Source organism: Pistacia vera, unplaced genomic scaffold (assembly GCF_008641045.1).
Source record: "Pistacia vera cultivar Batoury unplaced genomic scaffold, PisVer_v2 Contig214, whole genome shotgun sequence".
Classification (NCBI taxonomy): Eukaryota; Viridiplantae; Streptophyta; class Magnoliopsida; order Sapindales; family Anacardiaceae; genus Pistacia; species Pistacia vera.
The window spans coordinates 2,130,090-2,141,632 of NW_022196018.1; the positions used below are offsets into that span (position 1 = coordinate 2,130,090).

Sequence of the window (11,543 nt, forward strand, 5' to 3'; positions counted from 1 at the left end):
GCTCAAACACCTGATTACCAAAAAAATAAATAAATAAACCTCAAGATTAGTTGATATGCGCATAAGCTAACCCGAACACCTCAATTATTAAAAAAATTAGTTGTATTTCCATTAACAACTTAGAATGTTTATATAATTGAATGATCTTTTGTCGTTTCATGGAAATTTATGTTGAAAAATATATATATAGTATAATTAAATAGATTCGGTAAGGATGTTATTGCAAAAATTTCAATTCTATATGGTATTACTAGAAATAATCAATAGAGGACTACGTACAAAAATGCGTAAATACGGTTATCTTGGGGGTGAGTTTAAAATAATGATTTTCTGAGTGCCGCTTTCTGAGTATATTATTGGGGAGAGTCTACGTTCTAACGGCTAGTAGGTGGAACGGTAACTTCAACGGTCGGAAATTTTCAAAAAGTTTCTCCTAAAAAGCCTCTCTAAATCACACCTTTCTTCTTCACTCTCTGCCTCCCCACTCTTAAATCTCTCTCCTTTTCTTCTTTTTTCTTCTCCACAGAGACTTCGTTTATCTCTTGTTCATCTTTAAAATCTCTGAAATACAAATACTCTAATCTAATTAGAAAAAAGAAGATAAAAAAAATTGGTTTTAAAGATGTTGCAAGATATGTGGAACGCTCCTCCTGGTTTCAGGCCAACCAAATCGGCTCCTTCATCACCGGCGAAGCCTCTCGGGGTGTCAAGAACACGGTCGGAGTCCTTTCATGCCATACACAAAGTCCCAGTTGGTGACAGTCCTTATGTGAGGGCCAAGAATGTTCAGGTAAGATTAGGGTGTTTTAAAATTGGTTTTTGATCTTTAGTTGATTTTTTGTTTCTCTGGTTTATGTTTTCTTGATGTGGGTTTTGTTTCTTTGTATGATTAGTTGGTGGATAAAGACCCTGAGAAGGCGATTCCTTTGTTTTGGGCTGCCATTAATGCTGGGGATAGAGTAGATAGTGCTTTGAAAGATATGGCTATTGTGATGAAGCAACAGAACCGGGCGGAAGAAGCCATTGAAGCCATCAAGTCACTGAGAAGTCGTTGTTCAGATCAAGCACAGGAGTCTCTTGACAATATCCTGTTGGATCTTTACAAGGTTTTAACACATTTCCCCATTTTGTACTTCTTTTTTGTTGTTCAGACTAAGGGAGTACTGATTTTTAGTTATTCGGGTAAATTATTGTACAGAGATGTGGAAGATTGGATGACCAAATAGCACTACTGAGACACAAGCTGTATTTGATTCAACAAGGGCTGGCTTTCAATGGGAAACGCACTAAGACTGCCAGATCTCAAGGCAAGAAATTTCAGGTCTCTGTGGAGCAAGAAGCAACTCGATTACTGGTGAGAATGCTCGAGTACAAATTTTGTTCAATGGCTTAGTATTTTCCTTCAAAAAATTGTATAAATCGGTTTTACTGAACTGGAGTCAATGTTATGTTACAGGGAAACTTGGGATGGGCATTGATGCAGCAGAACAACTACATTGAAGCAGAAGATGCTTATCGACGAGCACTAACGATTGCACCGGATAACAACAAGATGTGCAATCTTGGTATTTGTTTGATGAAACAAGGGCGAATTGCTGAGGCTAAAGAAACTTTGCGGCGAGTGAAACCGGCAGTTGCTGATGGACCCAGAGGGGTTGATTCTCATCTTAAGGCCTATGAAAGAGCACAACAGATGCTCAAAGACCTTGAGTCTGAGATGATGAACAAAGGAGGGGATCGGGTTGAACAAAGTAGGCTGTTTGATGCCTTTCTTGGCTCTTCATCAATTTGGCAACCTCAGCCTTGCAAAGATCATACAGTCTTGCCAACAACAACAACTGCAAATAAAGCTCAGGATGACTTTGCTGATGAGAACACTGATTCCAATTTAATTGTGAATCAAATCATTCCTCCTCCTCAGCAGAAAAGTGTCAAACAACAACTTTTTCCCTATGGGAACTCATGGCAATCTCAGCCTTCCAAAGAAAAAAAAATCTTGCCCACAACCAAGGCAATCAAAACTCAGGATGATTTTGCTGATGAGAACATTGATCCTCCTCAGCAGAGAAGTATCAAACAACTTCCCCCTTATGGAAATCCATGGAATATCGATGCACCGCCGTTTTATTCATCCAAATTTTTGAAGGAGCCAATGGTAAAAGAACCAATTGGGAATCAGTTTCATGAGAAACTGAAAAGAACAAGGTCAGGAAATGCTGCTAATTCTATGAGAGTGAATGACATTGGGGAGTACACCAAGCCTTTTGCTATAGAACCAGAGAAACCTGAAAACAAGACAAGGAGGCTATCGACTGAAGAAGCAGAGAACAAACTGACAGAGTTTTTGCCCAACAACGAGGACTTTGAAGAGGCTATTATTGCTGCAGTTCTAGGTTCAACAAATGAAGCTGGGAAGAGTGATGAAACTAGCAACAATAATGCAGGGATATTTCAGAGGAAGATCGACAAGCGACTTAAGGTTTTCCAAGATATCACTCTTTCTTTGAGTCCAAGAGCCTGAATCTGATGGAGTCTTTTTACCTTAACTAATAATTTAATTTCATAATCTATGTAGCTTTTAGATTGGAGATAAACTTGTTCTCCTTGACTCCACTTCCTGCAGAAGAGTGGAAGGAGTATGTAGGTAGAAATCTGAGGGTAGAAATTTGACGGTTGTATCCACTAAACAATGTAGCATTTATTTAATTTTGCCTACCACTTATTTAATGTATGCCTCAACAAGGCACATCTCAATAAAAGAAAAAAATAATTGATGTCTCACTTTTGGCAATCTATTATGCAAAATAAGTCTCCCCTTTTCCCTATGGACAACAGGAAGGGAAAGCTGACCCGGACATCCCCGGATACCAAAAAAAAAAAAAAGTTCTTTAAATTTCAAGTCGAAATCAAAAACGGGACCTGTTTCTAAGAAATAGAACCACAGTAGTCTCGGACCAAATGCTCAGAGACTTGATACTAAACATAGGACCACAGCTGAAGTAATGAATAAATGAGAAAATGTAATATGATCATTCCACATAAAAGACCCATTTATTATCAAATCAAAGTGAAAGACATAAATGCTTCCTCTCATAGGACTTGCCAGTAACATCATGTTCAATCAAGAAACTTATTGGTGAAATTTCCAACATGGATTCCATGTGATACGGATAAAACTTAAAAGTTCTTCACTTGACCCTTCTGTGAACTTCATAAAAGTAACTGAAGATCACCACGGCTGCAGCAACTGCAACTCCCACAGCACCTTGTGCCAATACAGTACAGTTCTTCACAGCGCCCTTAGAACCCAGGGGAGATGGATTAAAGCCTAGCTCTGAAAGTTTCTTGTGTGATACTGCATAATCTGCGAAGAATGCATCCTCATCCTACCATATGAACAAAAAAAAATCTCAATTAATAATGTGATGCAACACTGTAAGTTTTCATCCTAACATAAACCATTCATCTTCCCATTTATTAAGAATCAATATTACCTTTGCATATAACTCCACATAGCGGCGGAACTCTGGATCCTCCAGTAAAGCCTTATCTGTTGGAAGTTGTAACAGTTCCTCTGAATTTCCTTTCAGAAGCTCCCTGCTCACATCATAGTATTCATCATGAATTATGCAAATAGAATGTATACAAAAGTTAGATTCATCATGAATTATGCAAATAGAATGTATGCAAATTTCATTTATGTGAAGCACTGATAATTTATCATACACAAAGTATGTGTTGTCGAATTTTGCAGGATCCTTTGTCCAGGCGCCCTCAAAGCCTGATCTGTCTGCATGTGCTTTCCCCTAAAAGAAATAAAAAGAAATTACATATAACATTTAATCAGACTAGAGAATTAGCTGCAAAGTGGAATCAGGGCAAAATGTTACCAATGTGTGGCCACCGGACAGTGCAACAATGTCCTTGTCAGATAGACCCATCCGATAAAAGACAGCCTTTATATGTGCTACACCTGGAAAATATTGAGTAAAATAGAGTAAAATCTGTTAAATCTATTATAAGTTTCAGTAAACAACCCAATGTACCACTATTTGAAACTTTAACAAGCTTAACTATCTTTAAGTTCTCACATACATAGACTTGGTTAATTATTTGCCAAGAAACTGTGAACTTGATAAAAACCTCCCATAGAATCGAGTCATCAACCAACCTTCCTAGAACTATGCTTATCGACATTGACATTCCAGTAGATCTCACAGACATCGACGTCGATAACCCTCTTTCGGTTGCTATTATATTATTATTGGAGCTTTTATCTACTCGGTGGTTTTAAGGACTTAGCGTTAGTTGAGATACTGTAAACTAGTCTGGATATCCTCGGCTATAAAAAAAATAAAAAATTCTATCTTTTAAGGGAAGATAGTCCCAGTAGAAAAATTGTCCATATTGACATCCCTTTCTCAAATACGGATTTTTTCTGTTTGGAAGTGTTGTTTGAACTTGAAAGGAATATAATTAATGAAGCAGCTGTTTTCTTAACAAAAAAAGTTTTTGCCAAAATATATGAACTCAGTTAAACTCATAAATGGAAGGTATATATGACATAGTGAGTTAAGAGGTTTACATTGTACCAACGGACAAACTGTCAAATGCATTATCTTACAATTAAAAGATAAAGAGGTCAAGGATTCTGATCTATATTTGTTCATACCTTTTGCAATGCGTATATCAAGAGTAGTGAAATTCACTTTTTTCATTTCCCCTTGCTTTGTTCATGTTTCAAATTACTTCCCTTTTACCATTCTCCATCCACTGTCATCGGCCAGTAATAAATCAGCTCTGCCCCCTTTCGCATTGCTCTGTTTCTTCTTCGCTTTCCTCTCACCCCCCTCCGTACTCTCTTCAACCCAAGCTCCTCTCCAAAAATATCGCTGCTACTTGATCGAAGGTCCTTGAACGATCTAGTTCATTTCATCCTCTGAAAAATGAACACAGAGAAGTTATTGCCATATATTTACACATATCTTACCAAAATTACACGTACACGTACCCCTATTGCAACATCCAAGCTGGATAATTATATTCCATACATGAGGAAATATCCTAATGGACCTCTTTCAAAGCCTGCTACATCACAAGTTTGTAGATGTATTTAGCTGTTCTCATGCAATCACATTCCATGCAGCGAATATTAATACTGAAGAAGAGATAGATTTTACTTATATAAATATATACAGATGCGGAAAAGAAGGAAAGCATTTCAATCACCTCAGCCTCCTTTTCTCTTCACATTAATTTATCCTCGTGGATGTGATCACTGTTATCATTTTCATCTTCATTACTCCAACAATTGCTCAACTTCATCTTCTTCTTCCATTTGCCGGACTCCATACTCGGATGGATAGATGGTCACACACGAATTTTCCCATCTTTGGGAAGAAATAACTCAGTATCGCATACAAATCAGCTGCCTATATAATAACCAACCAAAACTAACTGCCATATCATCCATAAACTAATTCATTTCTAGAAAAAAAAAAAAAAAAAATTGCAATAATCAGAGATTATTAGGGTTTTTTTTTTTTTTTTTTTTTTTTTGTTTGCGTACCTTCACTTGTGTCAAATCCATATCAAGAAGAGCAGCCTGCTCGTTTTCTAATACTTCGGGTATAATATTCTTGGGCTGCTCCACAAACAAAACAAAATAAGTTCAGATAAATTTAGTATAAAACATGAATCAGAATTTAACAAACAAAATATTTGACGCTGAATTAACACAGCAAAGCCGGTAGAAAATTTACCTCCGTTCACATCCCTTCACAGTCCTCATGAAAATCCTTTCTGTGAACTTCTTCATAACATCATGACAACTCATACTAGTCACCTCACAGTCCCTCACTCGGACTTCATCACAACTACTACTCTCATCCCTGTCATCAAATCATCCTCCGACCTCCACTTTTCCACGTCACAGGTTTCCTCCTGTTCCCTTCCACTGTCACTCCCTGGACCTCTCTCCCTTCTCCTCTTCTTCTTCTTCATCATTCTTTCGTAATAGGAGAATAGTTAGAAGTTTTGAGCTTCTTTTTTGGCCTGCTTGTTTCGTAGTAGGGACCAAGGAAAACTCAAACTCCATGTTGGGGTTTGAATGGGAGATTGAATCTTATGCTTAGATTTCTTCCTCGAACACCAGGAACTCAGGATCCGAGCGTACGGAGCGCTGATATCTTTTGTTCTGCGGCTTGTTTTTGGAGCCCATGTTTGCTTTGCGTTCAACGGTTGGGAAACCGAGTAAGACTGATGCTCTATGTTTGGATACAGTAGTGAATGTAAGCCAGCACCGGTTTCGCTATTCCGGGAACAGATTGATGCTCTCTTTAAGCTGGGCCTAGAATTTATACAATGAACAATTCGATAACCCGTTAAATTTCTAAACAAGCCGCATGATTATTATATGATAATAGTAAGAAATCTTTTGCATATAAGATTTTTTAAAACCCATCATATATTAAAATGGTTTTAATAAGAAACTAAATAAAAAAGAGAAAATCTCTCAAGGATTAATCGGTAAACTGACTCAGACAGCTTGTTCCTTTATAAAAAAAAAAAAAAAAAAAAAAAGAGAATAATTTCATGATTGCAGTGGTATCTTGTGAACCTCCAAGATCAAACCACCTTTCCAACTTTCACTATATTAACTATTTATTTCCAGTAAAAATATCATTAATTTACACAAAATCAATTGTGTAACCTCATAGATTGTGTTGTTCCATGTAAAACAACATAAAATGGTGTTAAAACTACTTGGGTGACTATAATACTCTTAGTAATTATTTAAAATGTCTGAATCCAATTCTCACCTTAGTTGTTAATAGAAGTATCCTGAAACCTTACCTAACCGATGTTTTAAAATTCTAAGATAAATAGATTAGTTGAGATTACATAAATTATTATACAATTCAATCATAAAAAACAAAAAACAAAAAAAAAAAAATAGTGTTAAAAGCTAGTCCTTACGTTAAAGTTAGAGGGCATGGCACCCATAATGAATGACTAAGTCATGGGCTTATGTTGCCCAAGGCTTAGGTAAATTATAGTGATGTTTGTATCCTATCAAAGTTTATATTTACCTAATGATAGAATGGAACATGATTTTTGGCACACTCCTGATTCTCCTCGTCAGAACATTCTGATACATATTTATCACGACCAAACATATCACCAATATATTTTCACATTGAATTAAAATGATATTTACAACTCAGATCCATAGTATATATATGCACTGATCATAATAAAATTATATCAAGAGATCCCGACTAGAGAATTATTCAAAGACATGATTAAATACACTCAATTACTTCTTAACACCCCATTTGATAATAATAAAAAAAAATTATCAATAATTTTTTTTTTTTATAGAATAAAGAAATTTTTGTAAGCACAAATCAAGTGGTCAAATAGAACTCTTATATGTATTACTGAAAAAATCTTGAGTCGATCCTCGTGACTTCTAATAGAAATGACCATTAGAAAATTACCCGACTATTAACTTTAGGACTCTGAAGATTATTGAGATATACACAAACTGACTCAGCCCAAGAAAAAAAAAAAAAGAAACGCAAATACTACATGCCGATTTAATATTAAACTTGATCGGTTTATTAATAATAAAAATTACAATAAAGAACTGAATTTTGATTTGTGTATTATTACAGTTACTAATAAAAACATTAATTTAAAAATTAGTGTTAATAATTCTGTGAAAATTTAAGTTGAAATCCGGTCTCTATCTATGTAAATAGAAGAGCATCCAAAAAGAAAAGAAATACGGATAACTTCAAACATAGGATAAGAGTTTTTTGTTTAGTTAGCAATGGCTTCTCTAAAGTACTGCTTCCTGCTCTTCCATTGTCTTACCCCATTAAAGAATACTACATTACAAAATCTTGAAGTTTGATAAAATATGTTACTCAATGCTGCCATTAAAGATATGAAAATCATACATGTGAATTAGTGGATAAACACCACATTAACTCATATTAACCAGATAATATTATTTTACAAGAACTTGATGTGTGGTGGAAAGAGTATCTAACTCAAAATGCAAGAGGACAGTAAACTAAAATCTTGTTCAAATCTTTTCTACATTGCATGCCTAGTATCAATAAGTATCTTCAAAATTTTACAGACTAATATTTTGAAGCACTTCTGTAAAACTTCCATAACCCTCAATTTATGCAGGATGTATAAATGATTATGTGCATATACGATTATGAAAAAAACATGATCCCACACCCTCTCACAAAAACACCAAAGTTTGGTAGTTAGCAGAAACAATTTAAAAAAGAAAGAAAAAGAAGATAACAAGATAGTTTCCCCACACATAATGAATATACACATTTCCAAGATATTCTAAGACTCAAGCAGTTTATATCACGAGTATCTAATTCAATGAAAACTAGTGAACACACCATTACTTGTTGCTAGTTTTTTTGGTACTACCATGTCTCGTGTTCGTTGTAAGCAGGGTCACCCACCAACATGGTGACTGGTCAGTGAAGAACTTTTCAGTTACATTCAAGCTCACGTAGTAATCTGCTACAGCTGTCCCAAAGCAGCTGATCTTCTTTCTTGTGGCAAGAGTTCCACTACTGTAGAGCGACCAGATATGCCCTGATACCAAGTGTGGTAATTTCAATGAAGAAGAATGAAATTATTTTAAGTTTAACCTACTCACTATTGTTGGTAACAGGTAAGCACAAACAAAGTTTTTATTGATTCTCATTATTTAATTCGATAAAGAACTCAAACAGGATTTTTTTTGTGTTCTTGTTAAATTGGTCTGTTTTAGCAAGAGGTTTTCCAGAAGAACAGATATCAAATCAATAACTACTATAACGATGAAGCTATGCAAGTGAAGTATTGACCCCTCAACTCACCAAAAAATCCAGAAGCAATTGTTTAATGGTACTAAAGATTTAGGTGCAATAACCAGTCAATGCAGAAGAGAAAAGAGTCTAGAACGAATCTTCAGCTCACAGAACTAGCCCTGTCAACAACCACCTAAACCCCCGCTGCAACTTGTAAACAAAGAAAGAGAAGTCCCATGCTCTTAATTGCTTCAAGCTGAAAGAGATAAAGAGTGGCGCTGCAATAGCGCAATAGATGCAATTGCAATTGTTCTCGGGCTTGAGATTGATGTTTAAATTACAGAAGCTTGAAGTTATCAGATTTTGAATTTGAAGGGCACACCACAAACACAACATAAATTAATTAAAGATACTATTGGTAAATTCCCTCTGTAATTCATATGTATCTATTGTTCAACAAAAAGTGGAAATATATTTGCCTAATCCTGAAAAGATAATAAATTTCTTCTTCTTTTCTTATTGACACCATATTGTTAATTATTGAATATAGTAATCTTTCTCCTCTTTGTATGGCATAACAAAACTTTCAACCAGAGATGTGGATAACAATAAGAGGAGAAAAGTGAGCATCCCAATTCATTTCATTGACAAACCACCTAGTCATGTAGCTCAACTAGGAACCAAAACAAAAAAGTTTTGCAGTCACATACGAACAAAAGCATTCTGTGAGGTGTTTCTGCTACTTTAGCCTTTTGTTATATGCACCTTATTTTACTTTAATGACTAGTAGGCGCAATAACCACTGTTTAGCTAGTCAAACAGTTACATTTGTTGATTATAGTTCATACATTCTTCAAGAGGAAAATCTTATCTTAATGCTTAAAGATCTCACATAATCCATGACTAACCTACTTTAAGTTCAATAGCCTAGAGTGTGATCAGGTTCAACAAGAATAAGAAGATCTGCAATAACAAAAAAACCCTTCATCACACACGTCACAATAAATATATAAACAAATTCGTGTGTGCATTAAAGTTTCTTGGGGATTCTGTCCACTAGAAATTTAGAAACAAAAGTCATGGAGTCTAAATCACTCTATAATTGATTGCAAAAAATTGATTTACAAATCGCCAATACTGGATACATTTTATGTTCCACAATATAAAAAGAATATTCGGTACTACCAAAAAAAAAAAAAAAAAAAATAATTATTGAAAGGAAACCCCTCAAATAACAACTAACACAACTCATCTTTAAACTATTGTAGCCGAAAACTGTCGGGTGTTTTCCACTTACCTGTGCCTGGCTTGAAGACTCACCCATCGCATCAGGAGAAGCTGTTCCTTAGAAGGTGATCTCTCTTCAGAGTAGTTGGCAACCCAGAATCTCCTGAACAAATGAACCACAAATATCATGTCAATCACATTGCTTAATTGGGCAAGTGTAAGAGAAGGTCATTCCCCAATCAAATTAAAACATTATACCCAAATTATACAAAAAAATTAGATATACCTTCATCAAATGCAATCTCAAGTCACAAGTTCGAGCTTGATTCCCAATACAAGCCATCAAACTTTGAATATGGAATAGTACATCAGCGCAGCTTGTTTTTCTCTTCATCTACAAGCAAATTACGCCCTCATAAATACATAAAATAGCTGACTAATATAAAAACAACTAAGTTTAGGGTTGAATATAATTAAATTGATAATTGTGAAACAGAATTATCAAAAGACCGATTAAATTCAACAATCCCTAATCCATATTATCATTATCATCTATGAACACCCCAGAATTAAACCCAATAATTAAAAGAAAATATAAGGTAATTAATTGAATTTAACGAATCAGCATATCTATTAGTAAGATACTTCACAATCGCAACAGACAGAACACATGCCTCGTAATCTTCTGTCGTCGCCATGGATAATTTCTCGGTCACCATAAAATCGTCAGCGCGGTGTATTCTTTCAACAAACAACCAATTCGGTTAGTTCTCGGGATTTACTATTCACCTCTAGAGTAAAACAAATTTAAAGCGCATTCCAATTTCAGAAAAATTGTGGGTGTTTCTAAAATTACCTTCTTTAGGAGAATAAAATTTGTAAGTATGATCAAATCAAAATTATATCAATATATTTTAAAACATTTTGAAAAATAATCGGCCTATTAGCTCAGTTGGTTAGAGCGTCGTGCTAATAACGCGAAGGTCGCAGGTTCAGACCTGCATGGGCCAGAGTTTTTTACGGTGGTGAATTGCAAATTATAATTTGTGATGATGTGAAATTACATAAGTCACCCTGTAATATGCTTAAAATTTTACTGCACCAAGGTTTGACGATCTCTGGTTCCCACCTGGTTTCATAAATTTCATATTCCCCCTTAAATAAGAAATTGATTAATATAACAGTTAAAGGTAAAATTGTCATTTTTATATTGATTCTGAAATGAAAATGTTAACTCCCATGAGCCCCCATTCCAAACCACCACCACCACAGTCATCCAACCACATAACCCAAGAGGCGATTGGTTTGGGGGAGCATTAGTTGGGGTTAGGCAACTGGGGGTTGTAATGGTTTGTGGAGTTGTGTTTTTGAGTTGGAAGGTAAAGTATGGTGTTGGTTGAGTGAGGAGTGACTGGGGGTGTGGATGCAGGGGGAGACCGACGACCAGAACAACAAAGTGATAGACAACAAACAAACACAACA

At 35.4% G+C, this 11,543-nt stretch overlaps 2 protein-coding genes and 1 non-coding gene across 3 annotated transcripts; 2 read left to right on the forward strand and 1 right to left on the reverse strand.

Moving 5' to 3' along the window:
- The first annotated feature begins 492 nt into the window (after positions 1 to 492).
- On the forward strand, positions 493 to 2,773 carry LOC116129910 (protein POLLENLESS 3-LIKE 2-like). The gene is made up of 4 exons (XM_031415655.1): positions 493 to 790; positions 894 to 1,106; positions 1,199 to 1,354; positions 1,457 to 2,773. Exons 1-4 carry the CDS (start codon positions 623 to 625, stop codon positions 2,519 to 2,521), a joined length of 1,602 nt encoding a protein of 533 aa, XP_031271515.1. The 5' UTR covers positions 493 to 622; the 3' UTR covers positions 2,522 to 2,773.
- Positions 2,774 to 3,026: 253 nt separating this feature from the next.
- LOC116129839 (L-ascorbate peroxidase 3-like) lies at positions 3,027 to 10,759 on the reverse strand. The gene is made up of 8 exons (XM_031415569.1): positions 10,707 to 10,759; positions 10,132 to 10,224; positions 5,884 to 6,007; positions 5,570 to 5,644; positions 3,891 to 4,004; positions 3,727 to 3,806; positions 3,495 to 3,597; positions 3,027 to 3,386 (listed from the first exon to the last, which is right to left on the reverse strand). The coding sequence occupies exons 1-8, from the start codon at positions 10,757 to 10,759 to the stop codon at positions 3,189 to 3,191; spliced, it is 840 nt and encodes a 279-aa protein (XP_031271429.1). The 3' UTR covers positions 3,027 to 3,188.
- Positions 10,760 to 10,998: 239 nt separating this feature from the next.
- TRNAI-AAU lies at positions 10,999 to 11,071 on the forward strand. The gene has a single exon. It is a non-coding gene; the product is annotated as a tRNA-Ile (tRNA).
- Positions 11,072 to 11,543: the final 472 nt, after the last annotated feature.